The 20,172-nt window shown below is 49.6% G+C and overlaps 1 protein-coding gene across 1 annotated transcript; it reads left to right on the top strand.

Annotated features, from left to right (window-relative positions):
• Positions 1–310: 310 nt before the first annotated feature.
• COG7 (component of oligomeric golgi complex 7) lies at positions 311–16,429 on the top strand. The gene is made up of 17 exons (XM_034065583.1): positions 311–523; positions 780–928; positions 1,264–1,380; positions 1,556–1,724; positions 2,542–2,624; positions 3,386–3,508; positions 4,759–4,957; positions 6,952–7,079; positions 7,617–7,771; positions 8,904–9,020; positions 9,536–9,601; positions 10,330–10,516; positions 11,508–11,648; positions 12,096–12,179; positions 13,902–14,016; positions 15,133–15,276; positions 16,123–16,429. Exons 1-17 carry the CDS (start codon positions 358–360, stop codon positions 16,287–16,289), a joined length of 2,310 nt encoding a protein of 769 aa, XP_033921474.1. The 5' UTR covers positions 311–357; the 3' UTR covers positions 16,290–16,429.
• Positions 16,430–20,172: the final 3,743 nt, after the last annotated feature.

The following is a 20,172-nucleotide window of genomic DNA, read 5'->3' as shown; positions in this document are numbered from 1 at the left end:
GGGTCAGGGAGCCGGGGCTCGGCTGTTGGAGGGCAGCGGCTGCCGTGCATCAGGGCCATGGGGCAGAGCTGTGCGCTGTGCTCCGGGGGATGTGCAGGGACCCAGCCGTGTGCTCTGCGCACCGGGCCCTGCGCTGGCAGCAGCTCCGGCTCTCGGCTGGGGAAGGGACCGGGACCGGTAACGGAAGCCGACGGGGCACGGCTCCGGCACCACCGGCTCCCTGTAGGCCTCAGGCTCCGCCCCGCCGGCGGAGGGCGGCTGCGCGCAGGGTACGGCGGCCGGTAGGGACCGGGCAGGGACCCGGCAGCGGACCCGACAGGGGCCCGGCAGCGCTCCCGTCCGAGCGGGGCCGCTGCCATGGACTTCTCCCGGTTCCTGGCCGATGACTTCGAGGTGAAGAGCTGGGTGAACGCCGCGTTCCGGGCCGGGCAGCAGGAGGGCCCGGGCAGGGTGGACGCTCACGCCGCCACGTTGGTGATGAAGCTGCAGCTCTTCATCCAGGAGGTCAACAACGCCGTGGAAGGTGAGGGGGGGCCGGGGCCGGGTGAGCAAGGGGGTGCGAGGCTGGCTCGGAGCAGCTGCGCCGGTGGAAGGGGTCCGGGCCCGTGCAGGGCCTGGGGCTGGAGGAGCTTTGAGGTCCCTTCAACCCAAACTCGTTCTGGGGTTGCATGGACTAAACTGATGCTGTTTTGTGGTGTTAAAGATCAGGTGAGGTTATTGCAAACCTCTCTCCTGTGAGGGTTCTCCCCCTTCCCACCGTTCTCTTGGTGTTCCTGCAGAAACAAGCCATCAGGCTCTCCAGAACATGCCCAGAGTCCTCCGGGAAGTGGAGGTGCTGAAGCAGGAGGCAACGTTCCTGAAGGAGCAGATGATCCTCGTGAAAGAAGACATAAAGAAGTTTGAAGCAGACACGGCTCAGTCAATGCAGGTGGTTCTTGTCTTACTTCAGTGCTCACCTGCGGCTTGTGAGACCCTCAAGTGTCCACAGATGTTCCTGTTAGACAGTCTTGTGAACCCCAGATAGACAAAACCACTTCTTTAATGCTAATGTTGGGAAGGTGGGTGACAGAGCCCAGTGTAGTGTGTGTTTTGTGAGGAGCCCTGAGCATGCTGCTGCTGTTACCTGACTGGGGACACCCATTTCTGCCTCTTGGGTGCATAGAGTTCTTCAGGCACAGTGGACACCAAAAGTGCAGCCCTGATAAGTATCTGTGTCAGTCTTCTCCTGTTTCACTGGGCAACATGGTTCATCTTTTTCTTCAGGTCCTGGTAGAGATTGACCGAGTGAAATCTCGCATGCAGTTGGCTGCAGAGTCACTTCAGGAAGCAGACAAATGGAGCACATTAAGTGCAGACATTGAAGAGACTCTTAAAACACAGGTAGATACCACATTATTCTGTCTGGTCTTTGTGCCTTCAGCTTTGCAGGGAAACTGCGTTTGAAAGCAGCTTTGGAAGTGACTCTAAAACAAGTGCCTGTAGAATGTCATGATGGAGCTGGTATTAATGCTTTGCAAGGCTGTGCTGGGTAACTGGGTTGCCTTCCCTGTGGCAGGATGTGTCTGTGATTTCGGCCAAGCTCACGAGCATGCAGAGCAGCCTGGCCATGCTGGTGGATACTCCGGATTACTCCGAGAAGTGTGTGCATCTGGAGGCTCTGAAGAACCGGCTGGAGGCCATGGCCAGCCCTCAGATTGTTGCTGCTTTTAACTCCCAGTCTGTAGGTCAGTAGCTGTTGGTGTCATTCTGTCAGCACAGAGCTGATGGTCTTTAAGGAGTAAAACGTTTGGCTGGAGAGTGTTTGTCCTAAGGCTGTTCTGGGTGTGTGGGGACATGGGGCTTTTCTCCCATTGAAGAGTTTCTCTGTTTACACTATCATGTGTTTTCCTACTGTCCAACTCCTGTAATGTAAACCTGTAAATGTCCACAGAGCATCTGCTTGTGGGGACTTGCACAGATGAGGAACACTTCAGGTTACTTGGTGCTTTTGTTTCTCTGCCTTCTGGGTCCTGTTTGCAAACAAGGTCTCATTACTGATTACTGGTGCATTCTGTGGACAGAGCTACAGTCACCTCCTCACCCTACAAGCCAGACCTTTGAGGAACTGGGATTTCAAAGGCTTGTGTGAGAGCTAACTGTGCTATTAGTCTCAAGGCAGCATACGTGGTTAGGTAGCAGCTTGAGGAGTGGTGGAGGCAAAGGTGAGGACTTTGTGAGGTATATTCTGGTTTTGTAGATAGCAGTTTATTTCTGGAAAACAGTAATTTCCTCCCAGGAAACCTCTGGCTTTATCCATCTTGAATACTGGATACATTGAAGAGGTTGAGTTCATTCCTTGTGCCTGTTGCCTGTTCTTGTTTGAGTGTCAGTTTTAGGCAGTTCTGCTCCTGCTTGAGAAAATAAGCAAACATGAGCTTTTAAAAGCATGTTGTTCTCTATAGGCTGTTGTGTGCGTTCCCCTCAAAGAAGAATTCCCTTGCTCAGTGAGGCTGTTGTCTCACCCTCACTTTTGACTGTAACCTATTCCTTTGTTTTGTGTAGATCAGGCGAAAACGTTTGTTAAAGTCTTCACTGAAATTGATCGGATGCCCCAGCTCCTTGCTTACTATTATAAATGTCACAAGGTCAGTATCCGGATAATCCTTTAATACAGAGCAGTAAAAACTCGACCTCTTGCTTGGCTTGGACCGTAGGGGGAGCTGCTACATCACATATTCTGTCTGTTGGAAGGAGGATGGAACCCGTTCTCTATGTTTCATTCTCTGGCTTCTCTTTCTGGCTCTTAATAACTTCAGTTACTCCCTGTGTCTCAAGAGTAAATCTGCCTTCAGGGCTGTGTGCTTCTTCCTGCAATAGACAGAGGATATGTGGGTTCTGTTTGAATTCTCTGCACCTTATAGTTTTGCTTTGCTTTCCTTGGATGTGGCTATGTCAGCAAAACTTCATTGCTACAACTTGCCAGCTGCTGAGTTCTGTAAACTCTTTTCAAGGAAGATTAAAAGCTGGAATTCCAGACAGTGCTGTGGCCATAACCTGATCCTCAAATTTCTCTCATGACTGTGACTTTTGAGGATTAAGTTCAAGGCTGGGGCTTGCCAAGTATTTCAACTATTATGTGGAGGTATCGGTTACAGGCTCGTTTTATGAGTAAAATACCAATGTTAATTAAATCTTTGTATCAACTAAGAAGCCTCTAGCTTCGTGCTGAAAGTCTTTTCCTTCTGTGGTGCTGAACTATAACAAAATGCTCTGCTGCAGTCAGGGGAGAGGGGTGAGGGTGGGCATTGTGTATTAGCAGAAGTGCTGAACATGGCAAGTTCTGAGATAACACCATCTGGATCCATGGACTGTCAGCTCTCCTCTTAGAAGGGTTCTTCTTCTGCAGGTGCAGCTGGTGGCAGCATGGCAGGACCTTTGCCAGAGTGACTTGAGCTTAAATCGCCAGTTAACTGAGCTGTACGACACACTCCTTGGGACCTGGCACTCGCAGCTGCAGTGGGCAACACAGGTGCAGTGGCTATTTGATGCTAGGTTGACAACAGGACTGAGCACACTCCCAGTTGTCACAAAGCTCAGAGTAGCTCATCTGTGCTCACCCTTTGAGTTGTACTTTGCGTTATCAATGCAGGACAGAGCCAGCAACCTGCTTTCTGTTTCTTATCAGCTCTTGCAGACAAGATCTGATTTCTGGTGTTCCACCAACAGCAAGGTTGCTGCGTTATTGGCATTAAAGCTGCTCTATCACTTTCATCTGTATCTTAAGTTAAAACTAATTTGTTGGTGTTGCAAATGTGTTCTGTTGCAAGACATTTGAAATGCCTGAATTGCTTTATCACTTGGCCTGGAGAAAGCCCTCAGGGCCATATTAGACTGATCTGTGACACTGGTGGAAGATACCTGAGAGCTTCTGCTATCACCCCTTGAGTCTGTGTACATGTTATTCCTGCCAAGAATAATGCAGGATCCAAAAACGTTGTCCTTCAGTGAAATGAAGAAAGAAGTTCATACTCTTGAGCCTCTCACAGGGGCTTTTCATCCATGAAGGGTAGGAGATTCTTATCTTCATGTTATGGAGCCTGGTGCAAGTGCTGGGCCTGTGCTGCAGAGGAGCAGAATGTTCCCTTGAAATGTATTTTTTCTGCCTAATGATTCGATGTGAATTACAGGTCAGATGTCAGCTTACATTGTAGCAGATGCTCTTTGGTTGGGAGAGGGAAACCATCATCTCACTCAGTCTCCTGTGCTGCATCAGCTTTCTGGAGAGCTCTTAGACCTTTTTGATGGTCCCAGCTTTCAAAGCAAATGGCTGAGATGAGCTGGCAAAAAAGTCCCCATCAAAGGCTGTAACCCATTTTGTGCTGGAGTTGAGGGTGGTGCATGTAAATAAATGTTCTCAGCTGATTACAGTCTTTCTGACCTTTTCGACATGGACTTCTGCCTATCTGACCAATAACTTGGCTCATGCTATAGTACAATTCCTTTGTATTTTAGGGATACATGTGTTTTTTCCCCACACACCTGTGTAAACTGAGTGTTCTGTTTTCAAGTGCCTCTTTCTACCAGGTGTGTTTTAGAATCACTGTAGTGCCTGTGTGCTGCTGATTTCAGGTTTCACCTGTACCTGTCTTCACAGCTTCCTGTGCTGGTAGATGTGGTGTGTATGCTGGGGGTTCTCTCTGGAAACCATCTGCTGTTCTCTGTCAGTCGTGTTCCTCTGGGATAACACACTTTTGCTTAGTAGCTCTTCTGCTGTCACAGGTTTTCAAGAACCCCCATGAAGTTGTGACTGTGTTGTTGATCCAAACTCTGGGAGCGTTGGTGCCTTCCATCCCTGTCTGCCTCAGCACTGCCATGGAGAGAACAGGACAAGAAACCAAGCTGAATAAGCTGCTGGAGCTCTATGATGCCACTGTCCACTTTGCAAAAGGGCTGGAGATGGCGATGCTGCCAAACCTGAGTAAGGCTCTTGCACTGAATTTTGCCATTCTGTTCAACTCCTTTGTAAAGTTCCATTTGGGATTTAACTTAGTTTTACATGGAAGGGAGGGATTCTCTTCTATGGTATTGACCTTTGACATTTGCACCTTTGTGTGTCTGTACATGGCTGTCATGGTAAATAATGTTTAGCACTTCTCCTTTTATGAGCATTACTGTTTCTTCTGCCTAATGGATGAGGAAATGTCTCTCGGGAAGCTATCTGTGAAGCCCATTGTGAAAGATTACAAAGCATTAAAGTTGAGGAGTTTCCTGGAATTAAGTCACACCTTGCTAAACAAGAGAAAACCTGCTTGAAAGCTGCATCCATTGGATGCTGAAGTTTTATTATGGTAGTTTCTCTGTTGCTACTGGCTTATGTGTTAATCAGGTGAAAATGCAAGGCCAGATACTATTTCTGACCACTGGTAGTTTATTCCCTAGCAGCATCCTGGGTGCTTGATTCAAAGTCTGACCCGTGCTTTCCTTACCCTCTGATGTCTGTCATCTCGTTTTGGTCATGACTTGATGAATTCCCACAAACCACAATGTAGTGAGGTGTTGTGTTTACATAAGTTTATGCCTCATTTGAACTGTTGGCTATTTATAGTCGTTTATTAATCTACTAGGGTCCCTTCAAAGACTGGGTAAGGGAAAATCCTAAATTAAAGCTAATGGAGCATTCCTAATGCTGTGTTTCCTGTGTTTGGTTCCTCGTACCATTGTCTTGAGCTATTTCAACCCAGATTCTTACTTGATCATGTAAATTATGATTGCTGGGCAATTTCAGGGAGTATGACTGTCATTGTGTATGGTTTTGTTGTCTTTGTATACTCTTGGCAGTCATTTTCTGTCCTTGGCTTAGCTTAATTTGTGGTTCATGGTGGAAATGATTAAAAAGGAGTTGGAGAAATGGAGTCACATTCTAGAAGATGGTGGAATAGGAAGACAGCTGCTGCCCTGCTGTCAGAGTGTGCTTAAGGAAACCCCAATAAACCTTCATTTCCATCGCTTGCTGTGGGGTAAGATGTTTGGCAAAAGAAGTATCTCAAGAATGGAAAGGCAGGTGACTCAGCAGAGCAGAGTCAAACCAGTTCCTACATATGTGTATGTGAGGGGAGGGTTCAGGTATGATTCACAGGATAGTTCAGGCTGGAAGGAACCTCAGGAGATGGTCTAGTACAACCTCCTGCTCCAAGCAAGGTCCACTATAGGGTCAGACCATGTTTTTCAGGGTATTGGCCAGTCTGATCTTGAAAACATCCAAGCATGGAGGCAGCCCAGGCTTTGGGCAACCTGCTCCATTGCTTGTTTGTCCTTGGGGCGTAAAGACTTTTCCTTCTCTCCAGGATTCAAAGTAATGATGGTTTGCTGCTAGTTTGAAGGCAAAGCTTCTCAGTAACAGCTGGTGTCCAGCTCTGGTTTGAGAAGTGGTGGTTCAGACCTGGCTTTTGGTTGGGTTTGCAGCTCTGCTCAAGAGGATGGCACTGAACTGCTGAGTTCATGCTTCACCTTCAGCTGTGGTTGAGGAACACTGTGAAGCAGAAGTGCCAAGTGAATTGAGTTAGTGTCAATCTTAAGTATTAACCAGGCCTCCTGATAAATGAGATTGCCCCTGTTTGAAGGTGTGGGAGTAGTGTATTTCACTGCTCAAATGGCTTCACTCCTTCCCTTCCACTGTAGGTTGGAATGTTTCATAGATTGTTGTCACCCAGGCTGTTGTAGAGCAGTGAGTGATAATTTTCTTGAGGCACTTGTTGAGGTAGAACATGTTGGGTTTAGGAAGCAGGTAGAGATAATAACCTTGGTTTTAAATAAATAAGCAAAATCTGTGTAGATGAGACTTGAAGCTGCTGGGCAACATTCCAGGGCTGTGTAGGCAGTGGGCTCCAACTGAGGAACTGCTGCAGGTTGCTTGAAGCAAGGCTCTTAGTAACAATTCATCTGTTTGTAGACTAAACGCTTGATTCCTTGTAGAGGAGCAGAACCTGGTGAAAGTGATGGAACTGGTGGAAGCTGTGTACGGTCCCTACAAGCCCTATCAACTTGAGTATGGAGACCTGGAAGAAGAAAACCTCCTCATTCAGATCAGTGCAGTGCCCTTGGTAATGTCTTTGTTCAACTACACAGGAGGAGGCTTGAAACTTCTACTAAATACAAGGGTCCTTGTCATTGCTCTCTTTCCTCCTCTAAGTTTTTGGTAATGTTTCCTGCTTGCAGTATGTTTTCTTATTGTGAAGTAGCTTAAGAAATGAAGTTAATTCAGCAGCACTGTCAGGTTGGAGGTAGCTCCTTCCTTCTTCACACAACAACCAGCACTGTGTGGATCTGCTGGAGACTGTACCAGCATATTACTGTCAGCCAAGAGCCTGCTTCAGGTTCAGTAGATTTTAAGGACAAGAGGAAAGTCCTTTTTGTAGAAGATTCTGTTGTTGGCTGAACTGTTTTTCCTTGAAGACCTGGTAAAGATAGGATTTGGCAGCTTTTATTAGCAGGAGGGTTGGAGCAACCAACATTGTTCTCCCTTATGTGTTTCACAAGATCAGAGGATACTGAGAGAATCAAGCGTTACACAAGGTGTCTTCAATGCCTGGACACTCACAGAAAGGAAAGTCAGGCTTAACTTTGTTGTTGTTATTTAGGAGCACTGGGAAGTCATTGATTGTGTCCAGGAACTGAACCATTCAGTCAACAAACTCTTCATCCTGGCTTCTGGAGCCATCGACAACTGCATTAAGCTCACGGATGGACTGGGAGTGTGTGGGCTCCTTAAGGCCCTGAAAGCTCTTTTCTCCAAGTAAGGTGCTTTTAGTTACACTGTTCTATTTATCCTGAGGAAGTAGCAAGTACTCAATTTGTGGCCAAGGACTTTGTAGCTTATGAAGAAGGGCTGAGAGCGGAAAGTATCTATAACCAGAATGCGAATCGTCTGATGTTCCCTCCTGCTGCTTCCTTCAGGCAGTGACTGTTTCTTAGGGGGAAATGGAAGCTTTTAATGGCAAAATCAGAGACTTTTCTTGCATGTTTTCTATCTGGTTGGGCTGAAATTTGTCTTAAAAAAATACTTTTGGAGGGGAAAATGTTTCCCAAAACAGCATGAGACAAAGAGAGATTTGGCTGATGAAAGTAGATCTCAGCGGGGAAAAATACACCTACTGGGACAAGTGACCTCACATTAGGAAGCTGCCTGAAAGGGCGAGGTACCCTATAGAGGGAGGTTCACTGCAAGTTCTTGTGTTGAAGTATCACTGACAGCCCACTTAGATAGCGTTCCAGTACCCATTACCTCCTGATACCAAAAGTGCTGCTCACAGCGTATAAATCAACCTGTTGCCTTGGTGCCCTCGGGGGAAGAGGGAAGCACACCTCTCTGATCTCACCTTCTTTATAGGCAGTTACATAGCAGTGTGCATGCCTCCAGCTTATGGGCATTATTTAAGAAAAGAACAGGGGGGGTGTGGAAGACAAAATGTTCTCCTTTTATCCATGTTCTCATCTGGGGAGTAGCTGAGAAAACAAATTCATGAGATTGTTGTCACTGTGTTCCTGGAGTAGGGGCCAAGTGATGCTGGAGCAGCAGTAGCCTTATAAACTTTTTCTGGTCTTTTCTAGGAGGTGTCATTGGGGCAGTGGTAATAAAAGTGTCTTACTCAGACCTTCTCGTGGGAGTGGAGAGGTTCTTGTAACCCATATGCAGCAACCAAGTAGCCACACAGTTTCTGCTCCTCTTTTTAACCTGCCTTCTAGTGTAGGCTTGAGTGGGCTGTGACTGATCAGTTGTTCACATTCATGTGTTTGGACTGGAACAAGTGTCTCTTCTGAACTCCTTTTAATATTCCTGGTTCTTGGTCCTTGTAGAGGGCTGAATAGGCAAACTGCAGGACATGCAGTTGTGCTGCTCACAACCTGTTCTCCATTCCTTGTTACAGGTATACATCTGACTTCACAAATACATTGCAGTCTATACGAAAGAAATGTAAACTGGATGATATCCCATCAGATTCCCTTTTCCAGGAGGACTGGACTGCATTCCAAAACTCTGTCCGGTAACGGGGGCTTCTTTTGCCAAGCTCAGAACTGATTTTTGTATCAGCGTGAAAGGGAATTACTTGGGGTCAGTTTACACAAGTGCTTAGTGCAGGCTGCGGGGCTGTGCTCACTTGGCTGCAGTGCTGCTGGGAGCCTTGGTGTTGGTGACTGGGTTTCAGGTTGCTGCTGGCACAGTGAATGCTGTGAGGCTCCCCAGCCAGTCTGGAGCAAGGCTGCATGTCCTATTGCTTGAAATAGCAGCAGCTCTTAGAATTTTCCCAGTGACATGGAGCCACCCTTAGCCATGGTGAGAAGCAGTATGTATGTGGATGAGGCTGTTGGGCAAAAAAACCCAAGTTGTTGCCAAATGAACACAGTGAATAGCCAAATTAACTGTTGATGGATGTGTCCCCTGTGGGCTGTGGTTTGGGTCTTGCATTTTATAATTACTTAGCACGTGTTCTCTGGGGGGATCCTGGCATTATCTGCCACAAATCTCCTAACATGCATGTTTTGTCTTCTCCTTTCCCAGGATCATTGCTACCTGTGGTGAGCTCCTTCACCAGTGTGGAGACTTCGAGCAGCAGCTGGCCAACAGGTGAGCACTGCTGGGTTCATTTGTGAGCTGTCAGCACAGGAACCAAGCTGAGAGAAGACAGCCACCAAGGTGCATGGAGGGAAAGCAGAGCCTGGGGGTTTCCCCCCACTGCCCTCCCCATCTGCTCAGATGTCAGAGAATGGTCATGGACTGTTCCACTGTTGTGTGCCCTGAGACAGTCACAAGAATCCTTTCTCTTGGATACGTGGCTGGCTATCAAAATGACACCACAAATGGGGCTGGGAGGGAATTTTCCATCAGATCAAACTGGCAAGATTCCAACCCTCCCTTGTGAGATGGGGCAAGAATCCTTGAGTGGGGTGAGTGTAGGTGTGCCTTAACCCATCGATTCCTTGTAACTTGAGGAGTATCAAACACAGGCAGCACGTAGATCTTTGGTTGTTTGTAAGCATTGCACTGCTCAGCCTCTTGTACCTTGAAGTGCTTTCTTCTGACTTCAGTGCCTGGGCTCTGTATAGGAGACAGTGGGTGCAGGGTGGAAAGCTGGGTTTGCTCTGTGTTTGCGTGGTGCCCTGAGAGCACAACCCTCTCTTCCTTCTCAGTGTTTTTGAGTTGCAGACTAGATGTGTTGGCTGTAGTTGGTGTCTGCCACCAGTTAATACCCTCCTGAAGTAGCTTAAACGTGGTGTGGTTCCTGGTGCCAACGTGAGAAGCAGAGCGGTACCTGCAGAGGATGTTGCTGGTGACTTCAGTGTGTTTGTTTCCAGGGTTCTGTCCTCTGCTGGGAAGTACCTGTCGGACTCCTACAGCCCCTGTAGTTTTTCTGGCCTTCAGGATACCAGTTCTGCAGATAAGAAGAGCTCCATCAAGAATCCCTGGCAGGAATACAATTACCTTCTGAAGGAGAATCCATCCGAGTATGCCAGCCTTATGGAAACGCTTTACACTCTAAAGGTAGCTTTGGTGCCCGGGGAGTCTGCCTCTGTCCTGGGGTGCTGCTGAGCCCACAGGTGGTAGATGAGACCTGGATTCCCCGTGCAGGGTGATTACTTTTCACCCTAAGCTGCAGCCTTCTGATGGGCGATGTTCCAAGTCTTCCACATAGACAGTGATCCGTGGAGAGATAAAATGTCCAAACCCAGGAAGCCTGGACTCGTTCCAGCTCTCCCCAGATCCTGGCTGTGTTTTGTGAACATGCCCTTATCAGTTCAGCTGAGGGAGATTTTTGTCACGGAAAACATTGGGAAGATTGTGTTGGATCCACCTCAAGTTCTGGAGCCCATAAGCTGGCTTCTCAGGGCTTCCTTTGCCACCTCCACTCTGCTGCCATATCCATTCTGAGCTGTCATTCTGCAGGATCATTCAGGCGTGCATCTGTGAGCAGGGTAGAATGACTCCAGTTATCTCCTGATCTCAGTTATGTTTGCCATCATTGGTCACATGTGGTTGTGAAGTCAAGGTTATGAGTCTCTTGTTTCCTCAAAATGTTCAGATTTCTTCTGCACTTCATCTGCCTGCAACATGTGCAGCTCTGCCTTCAGTGTTCCATGTTTGGCTTTAATGTTTGCTAAACAGTCAAGTTCCAGAGGTACTCCTCAGGGAAAGCTTTTGCTTAAGTCCGTGCAGGGAATCAGATGTGTCCTTTGAGTGAAAGTCAGTTTTGCCATCTTCTCTGCAGGTGTCTTGGTGTCTGGCCTCTGCTGGTGCCTGGCATGGTGGAATATGATGCTGGTTCTTTGTTGTGCATTGCAGGGAGCAGTGCACGGTTTCTGCCTTGACTAACTGGTTAGAATAGGGCATCCCAAAGGAGCCAAGCTGTGCAGTTGCAGAGGGCAGCTCTTTTGTATTAGGATGACCTAATAAAGACCTCTGAAGAATGTTAACATAGCCTCTCCATGGGCAGCTCAGTGGCTTCTGTATGTAAACAGTTTTCTCTGTGTGTTAGGAGAAAGGAACAAGTAACCACAACCTGTTGTCCTCGTCACGATCTGCCCTGAGCCGCCTCAACCAGCTGGCACACCACTTGGCTTTTGATTCTGTCTTTCTTCGCATCAAACAGCAGCTCCTGCTCGTTTCAAAGATGGAGGTGAGTGGTGGGGGCATTGCTCTGATCCAGGCTGGTGAGGTTTACCCATGGGATGGACACCTTAGGGCAGCTTACTGTTCGCTATCACTTACCTTGCTCCTGTTCATAGTTTCCCTCTGGTATCGCAGCTCTTCCATGAGCTACAGTTAGTGGCAAAGTTTGCATCCATTCATCTACAGCATTCACCACAAACAGCTCTTTGTGAGCTCTGATGTTAGTTTGAGATGTTGCTTTTCTGGCCTGTGTGTTTCTCACAGGGAGCTGTGTGGAAAGGGAAGGGGGGGGTGTGTGTTCTGGGCCTGAAGGGGGATAAAGGAAGCAGTTTTCCCACTACCTGTCTTCTGCTTTCTGGAAGACCTTGGGTAGTTGCAGTTCATGTTGCTTGGTGGCCCCTTCCTGCAGTCCTCTGGGAAATCATAGGTTCATTCTGCACGTTTTGCCCTACAGGGTTGGAGTTCTGGTGGCATTGGTGAGACCCTGACAGATGACCTGCCCAACTTCAGCCTGACTCCTCTGGAATACATCAGCAATGTAAGAGCATGCTGGGGTGCTGCTGGAAGCCCAACACTGGAGGAATCTCTTCTGCATTTCCCCATTTTTGTGTAAAATCTTAATGTTTGTTTAAATTATTACATGATGGTGATAGGTGTTCTCAGTGGTCCAGCCCTCATCAGTTGGGTTGTGTCATTCATTGTAGCTTCTGTGAAACCCTTGTCAAGTTCTGGACCAGGAAAAGAAGTCAGGAGCACAAGGAGTGGTTCTTCTGTTGAACTGCACTGTTTACAGTGTTAACTCCTGTAATGGGATGGAAACTGCCAGCTTTTGTTTGTAGGGCTGAACACTGAGCACATCTTCCTAATGCAGCTCATGTAGCAGAGGAGCTCCTGCAGTGTGTACTGGGGAGATTTAATTGTACTAGGAAGTTAAAAGTCTTGAACTCTTACCCTTCTAATCCCCATTTGACTCCCTGGTTTCTCTTTCTGATGGAATAACAATGAAACCTTCCTGGCACTGGCAAAGGAAAAAGAACTGTGCATCTGTTCTGACTCGGGACCCCTCAGCTCTGTGCTGCTCAACAGCACCCAGACAGCTTTCCTGTTCTCTTGGTGCTTCAAGTCGCTGCCAGATTTGCAGTTCAGATGTTAATATGCTGTTATCTCAATACAAAGTATAATTTGATAAGGAAGTTTTTTATGCTCCTGGCGTTCTGTGTGTTACACAGGGAATGGTTTTCCAAGGGCAGGCTGGGTTCAGAAAGCTCATGGGCAGTGGGTAAGGTAAAGCCTCAAGGGAAGGTTGCTGCTGAATTCTGAGGAGCTTTCTGATGAGTACAGTTCACCAGGAGCTGTGTGTGGTTGGCAAGGGGATGAATCTTCTCACCGGCCCCTTTCACCAAGAGTTAAAGCTGAGATGTGTGTGATTGTTACTTGATCCTGTGAGGAGCCAAAGGACACTTGTGCCTCTCCAAGGCAAAGAGGGACTGCAGAAAACTCCAGATACAAAGCATTTGTTTTCTGACATCTTTTCAGACCCACCCTTTATCCTGCTGCTGAGTGATAGGTGGGCCAGGACTAAGCCAAAGCTTTCTCTTGGGTAGTCTTGAAGTGACACTGCTGTATTGTGCAGAAAACAAATTGATGTGGTGTGTGTGCTGTGTAGGTGAAAAGGCTGGTTGATGTGAGCCCAGAAAACACTTAATGAGTGTGCCTCTTGATGGGGAGGCAGAGTCTTCTGATCTGTATCTGCACCTAGGAAGAGTCTCTGTAGCAGCAGGTAATCATTTAGTGCAGTATTTGCTGAATGCCTGAGGTTCTGCAGCTCTCAAGTGAATCTGTGAGCACAGTCCCTTTCTGGGGGTGATACATTTAAGTCACTATTACATTGTCACTGGAATGTGTGTTTCTTCTTCAGTGCTTTTGTTTGCTTCCATCCCTTAGATTCTGCTCTAGAAAACAAATTGCCAGGAACACTCCAGAGAGCAAAGGTTTGCTTGGAGGAACAGTTCTGTGCACAGGCTCTTCCTAACGTGGTTGTTTCAGTGACTGCTTCTCTGGCTTTGTGAAAAACTGTTTCTTATACAAAATGCAGCCATGAGCAAGAGCCAGTTTATTTCTGGGTAAGCGTAGGTTAGCGAGTGGCTGCCAAGCTCAGCTTTCTGCTTTCAGGTGTGGATTACTGCAGTTGACTTTTCTTCTCTAGCAAAGTACTTGCTTCAGGTTTGTTCAGTGACTCAGCTCTGTGCTTTTATTCTAGATTGGGCAATATATTATGTCTCTTCCTCTCCACCTTGAGCCATTTGTCACTCAAGAGGATTCTGCTTTGGAACTGGCATTACATGCTGGAAAACTGCCTTACCCCCCAGAACAAGGTAGGGTGAAACCACAGACTTGAAGTGTCTGAGGAAAGCTTTCCCATTTTGACATGACACAGGTGTGATGTGTTGTGCTAACAAAGATGTTGGAGGTCCAATTCTTACTATCTGGTCATGCTGTTTCTTCCAAGACTCTCTTGGTGATACCCAGGAGGAGCCTCTAACTAATGCGTAAAATGTTTTTCAGTTTCATTCAAACCAGAAGCTTTAGCTTGGTCTGAAGTTTAGTGTTTGTTGAAGGATGTATTGCTGTTTCTATCCCAGCCAAAACCAGGGCAGACTCTGGCCACAGTGATGAAAGCCCTGAGCTGGAGCAAGTGCAATGGGTGCTGCTGTCTGAGGCACCCACAGCCCTCAGGCACAGAAGGTGCCTCTTCCCAGCCCCAGAGCACACTGCAGGGTTCTTGCTGCATGTTGTTCCTCAGTTTCTCTCAGCAAGCTGTGTTTTGGCTCCCGTTCCCTCTTCAGATGGCTGTCCTTACCTGTGTGTCATTCATCCTGCTGCAGTAACAACAGTAGCTGCATAATGCTTCCTGGCAGCTTGGCAGCACACCACAGTTTGTGTGGTTAATCTGTGTTTACTTCCACTGACAGTCAAGGAAGCACAGAGCTTGGCAGTCAGATCTCCTGAGCCTGCTGAGGACACACTCTTTAGTTCAGAGGTTTTTGCATTACGTAATTTGTCATCTTAAAGCATTTACATTTTAATAGCTTGTTAATTTTCAAAGCACTGATGAACATGGAATGCTTTTAGAGCTTGAAAAAGCCCCCATGAATCCTTGGCCTTGCTGTAGTTTGTAAGCTGCTCATGGAAGGTGATCCTATAGAATATGATGGGCAGTGCCCCAACCTCAACCTGATCCCCTGTGAGCCCCTTGGAAATGACCTCCTTGGAGAAGTAGTAGAGGCAAGTAAAGTGGTTTGGGGCTTGAGCTAGCCTTCACTGTTGTGTAGCATCAGGGAGGATATGCAACTGCTTTGACTACTCCAAAGAGTTGATCAGCTCTGGATACTGTAATGTCCTGCTGAAGAAGCAGTTACCCATTTGTCTTGTAACAAAAGCAGCACCCATCAGGTGAATGAGCTGCCAGCTAAGGAGAGTTCTCTCTGCAGGAGACGAGGTGCCTGAGCTGGACAACATGGCAGATTACTGGCTGGGCTCCATCGCCAGGGCCACGATGCAGACCTACTGCGAGGTCATCCTGCAGATCCCCGAGCTCACGGTGCACTCCACGAAGCAGCTCGCCACAGACATTGGTAAGTGGGGGCACACGAGGTCCACAGGGCTGCTGCTGGAACACGAGGGCTGCTCTGTTGTTGTGTGAGACTTGAAGCTGCAGTGTGTGTTTCTGCTGTAGTTGTGAGCGTGTTGGTCTGATGCCCAGCGGGGTGGAGGGGTTCACAGCTGCTCTCTTGCTGTGTCCTGTCACATCCCTGTGTGAGGGAAGGGTGGGTTTGCAGTAGGTACTCCTGCTTCTTCACTGCTTTGTGTTTCTTAACTGTGGGAGTCAAAGTCCTTCAGAACTGAGAGGATTCCCTTCCAGTCGCAGTAGGGAAGGTCAGACAGCACCTCCTGCTCAGCTCACTGGAAAGTGTGCTGGATGCCAGTGACCTGAGAGAGAGTCTTGGTACGGCTTAAAGACAAGCCCATGGATGTGAGGCTGGTTGCTCAGCATTCTCCCTGCCATCCTCGATTCCCCAGCTGACTCTGTAGCAGTGAGCTGGAATTCCCTCCTGCCTCACAACCCTTCCCCTCTGCAGAACTTCCCAGCTTTGTTGCAAGCTCTTTGCCTTTGAAAGTGTGACTGTGATCCCTTATCTGTGACCATGGTGTCCGACCACCCCGAGGGTGCTGTCTGCAGGTACTGAAACGTGACAGAACACGTCTCAGTTCTCTGAGCAGAGCAGGCAGTGTCCACACCAGTGTTCAGGAAGCCAAACCTGCAGAGCAGTCAGCACAGTCAGCTTCCAGACACACTGCCCTTTCCTGTGGGTCAGAGCCATCAGTGGCAGGATTCCTGCCGCTGGGAAGAAGGAAGGATAACCATCACCTGCCCCGTGTCTGTGACCTGTGCAAGTACCTGTTTATCCTTAACCTTGCAGATTATCTGATCAACGTGATGGATGCCCTCGGCCTTCAGCCTTCAAGAACACTGCAGAACATCGTGGCTCTGCTGAAGGCAAAGCCAGAGGAGTACCGGCAGGCAGCGAAAGGCATGCCCCGCAGGATGGCCAGCAGCATCGCTGCCATGCGTGGCCTGGAGTGCTAGTGAGGACATCCCTGTGCTGGGCACAGCTCTGGGGCTGGCCTGCTTGAGTCGGGCTCATTTCACTCTGAGCTTTGTGAGGACTGTGGATCAGGGGAATCAGTTTCTGAATAACTTCTAATAAATGCCTTTGTCTAGGAAAAGCTTGTTCCATTTTCCATCTCTAGAAAGAAGGTGTCCTACAGACTGGCTGGATGAGCTTGGCCAGGCTGAGCAGCACAGGCTTCGGATTGGGAATGCTCTGCTGGTTGCTGGAGAGCTTGTGCTCTGTGGTTCTGAGGGGACTGGCTTTGTCAGAGGTTTTAATCACTTCTGAATCTGAAATTAGGGGGTAGGTGCAACAAAGATGGGCTGATTGGGAGCTGGGCTGCGTGGAGGCCCTTGTCATTGCTCAAGTCTGTCATTAGTCACAACATCAGGAAGAGTCTCATCAATTAGTAGATGAGGCATGACCAAGCTCAGCACTGAGAATAAAACCAGTTTTGTAGGTTGTTCCTTGTGCCATTAATGTCTTCTTCTGAGAGCCATGAAGTTTATAAGAAGTTTAAATGGAGGTGTTGCTTCCTTGTAAAGGCTGTAAAGGCCTGGTTTATAGCGCTTGGTACAACAGCTCATCTAACCTAAGTGTGTTCTCAGGTCTACAAGAGGTCCCAGAGCTGGAATGCCAGCAGGCTGCCTCTGCTGGGCAGTCCCAGGGCAGGGTCAGCTGCACCAGCATCTTCCCTGGGTTTGTAGCACACATGTAAGGTGTTGATACAGGTTTATGGGTTACCAGTGGTGTGTTCTGTGAGTGAAATTGGGTTCCTGGCTGTTCTCAGCTGGACTTTGGTGATGTTTCACTGCCACAGCTGCAGTCTGGGGAGGTGAGGAGGGCACTGGTGCTTTATAAGGGTGCCTCATTTGGCTGTGGGAACCCCCCGTGCACACCTGCACGTCCCTGGGATGTTCCTGTGGGCAGAGCTGAGCCCCAGAGCCCCAGCCGGGTACCAGTGACACCACAGTTATCAGCTGTTAGATGCCCTCTATAAACCAGCAGTGACTGGAACAGTAAAACCAACCACGTCCTGCCTGGGAACACGCTGTTCTCTTTACCTTGGCGTGAGGAGGGTGAATCCGCTCCCTGTGCCTCTCCCATCCTTCTGCCTTGTCACTACCCGGGGAGGGTTTGAGGCTGTTTGCTGCCCGTTGATGTGGTGTTTCATGGGACCAATGGCCTGGGCAGGCTCCTGGCTGGGTTAAAGGTGTGTGGAGCTCTGTTGGTGCGGGTGCTGCAGGGAGAGGGACACAGCTCTGCCTTCCCCCTCTGCAGGAGCTCCCCACGGGTACTGCTGTCCTCAGCTGAAGAGCAGGTCTGGGTGATTGCTTTGCCCTGCACAAAAGCATCTGATGTCCCTTAGCCCTGTCTATGTTTGAGCAGCTCTTTGGGCCCGCACAGGACTGGACTTCAGTAGTGATGCTGACAGTGTTGTCTGGAGGTGAGGATGCTGGAAGGGTTGCCCAGGTTCTTGTTCTCAGCTTCCCAAGTGTTTTAAGCAGATCACTCTGTCCTGTCTTTGAAGGGAGCAGCAAAATCCTGTCCGTTCACAAGAGGTGAAGGAGGCTGTGCTGTGGGTTTATGGTGCTCTGGGGGAAGCATCCCCTTGGGGAGATAGGAAGTGAGGAGTCAGGCAGGAAAAGTCTAGGACAACCTGCAAGACCTGGATTCCTCCATCTTTACAAGCATCTCAAGTGCCTCTTGTCTGTCATCTCCCTCTTCTAGTGTCTGTAGCAAGCCTGTTGCTTGTTTGATGTGTAAAAGATAATGGTGTTTCTGAGGCAACACTTGTGGAGGAATCACTCCAGTTGCTAAGCCCCTGTAAGCATTAAGCTGATGGAAGGAGTGGGAAGTTCTGCAGTGAACCTGCTCTGCCAAGTGGGCAGCAGCAGCTCCTGAATAACCCCCTTATCTCTGGAGTTCCAGGCAGTGGCAGTTAAAGCAAAGGGCTGGTTTATGCCCATGCCCCGGTGCTGGCTTCTCCCATTGCATCTGCTTTGGGCACTGTCAGGATGAAGAGCCCATCCCATGGGCTGCTGCCCTTGACTGGGGAGCAGGGAAACCTCTGCAGGTCCTGCCAGGTCTGGCTCTGGGGGGGGGTTCCTCACCCATTGCTGAGCACCCATTGCTGAGCGCCCTGAGTGGGAGGTGGTGGGACTGGGACATGGGGGGACACGAAGGGGCGGCCGCATCCTGCACCAGCCCCTCCTGCCCCTCTCTGGGCAGCAGAGAATCCGGCCTGGCTGCGAGAGAGGTTTCCAAAGCTGCCTCAGTAGTGTTAAGAACCTTTTAAGGGTGTTTGAGCTCCGAGTTCCTGCAATCAGTGACTGTGACCAAGGAGCTGCTGTGGAGATTCAGCCCCTGAGGGGATGGAAAACGAACACTTTCAGTTCCCATTGCTTTTGGGGCGAATTGTGGCGTTTTAAGGTTCATGCGTCAAGTGTTACAAAATGAAGACTGCAGCCATCCTGTGTGTTATCTCGTACTGCAGCAGTGTGAGACCAGCACCGCCACTGGGGCAGGGTGTTTTGAACACAAACCCCATTGTGTGGGGCAGCAACAGTGGAGCAGATGGAGCCCCAGTTCCTCGGTCCTGCGCTGGGCACCAGCACCAACCCCAGCAGATGGGGACCCTCGGCCGGCTCTGCACTGGCACTTGGTGGAGCATCAAGTGGAGGAGCATGGTCCTGCCATGGACCTCCCTCACCTGTGCCCAGCAGCTCGTGCCACGCCGGGCACCGTGCCCAGGACACGGTGTTCCCAACGCCTGATTGAGCCACACGATCCTGTTCCCTCTGGAGGTTCTGCAGGAGCTCCAGGTGAGGCAGGGCCAGGGTGGGTGGGATGTGATGGGGCATGGGGAGCTCACTGCCCCTCAGCCCAGCCCCATGGGGACCACCGGGCTCTTGGTCACCCATTGGGGTGAGCACAGAGCATCCCTGCTTGGAGCTGCTGCCCCAGGCTCCTGCCCATGGAGCTGCCCCACTGCCAACAGGAAGCACGGGGCAATGTTTAATGATGTATTTATTGCCCCGAGCGCTGCAGTTAAACTGCCCGGAGCTCCCCTCTGCTGAGGAATACCTGCACTGCTCTGCACACATGAGCGGCTGTGCCTGCCTGCACCATCAACCCTGCACCGCAAGCCCTGCACAGCCAACACACACACACAGGGTGCCCGCGGGCAGAGGGATGCTTGTCTTCAGTCTGATGCTGCTGTAGCTGCTATGGGGTGGGAATATGGCAACCTTGGAAGTCAAAAGCTGGGTCCCAGCTCAAGGGTTGACCAAGGTGCAGCATCCACACATCTCAGCTTATCCCCGGCGCCGCCAGCCTCAGCCTGGTGCAGACTCCATTGCCACCATCCACTGTTCCCCCTTGGATGTGCCTCCTGACACCCCTTAGAAAGACATGGTGATGTGTGATTGTACAGCAAACCTGATGTATAGATGCTGTACATGTGGATGGGGTTGGAGCAGCTGCTCTAGTGGAAGGTGTCCCTGCCCATGGCAGGGGGAGAACTGGATGAGCTTTAAGGTCTGTTTCCATTCCATGCTTCTATGAGCACACCAAAGGCAGAGCCTGACAGCAGCTCTGGGAGTGTCATGACCAGGTTTATTGGACAGAGCTTCCATAGGCAGCAGTGGGGAGCGGAGGGCAGTGGGAGCAGCTCGGAACCCCCTGGCTGTGGCTGAGCAGGGGTCTCAGCCGGTGCCTGCACCGGGGGTACCGGCTGCCTGCACCGGGGGTACCGGCTGCCTGCACCGGGGGTACCGGCTGCCTGCACCGGGGGTACCGGCTGCCTGCACCGGGGGTACCGGCTGCCCGCACCGGGGGTACCGGCTGCCTGCACCG

The sequence above is a fragment of the Melopsittacus undulatus genome, chromosome 8 (genome assembly GCF_012275295.1).
Source record: "Melopsittacus undulatus isolate bMelUnd1 chromosome 8, bMelUnd1.mat.Z, whole genome shotgun sequence".
Classification (NCBI taxonomy): Eukaryota; Metazoa; Chordata; class Aves; order Psittaciformes; family Psittaculidae; genus Melopsittacus; species Melopsittacus undulatus.
The sequence above is the reverse complement of the archived record's forward strand: the minus strand, read 5'-3'. Positions and strand labels throughout refer to the sequence as shown.

Excerpts from the sequence above, each read along its gene's own strand:
- COG7 (XM_034065583.1), top strand. The coding sequence starts at position 358 with ATGGACTTCTCCCGGTTCCTGGCCGATGACTTCGAGGTGAAGAGCTGG. Across the intron at positions 524-779 it reads GGTCAACAACGCCGTGGAAG|AAACAAGCCATCAGGCTCTC; the intron begins GTGAGGGGGGGC and ends GTGTTCCTGCAG. Across the intron at positions 9,021-9,535 it reads GCATTCCAAAACTCTGTCCG|GATCATTGCTACCTGTGGTG; the intron begins GTAACGGGGGCT and ends CTCCTTTCCCAG.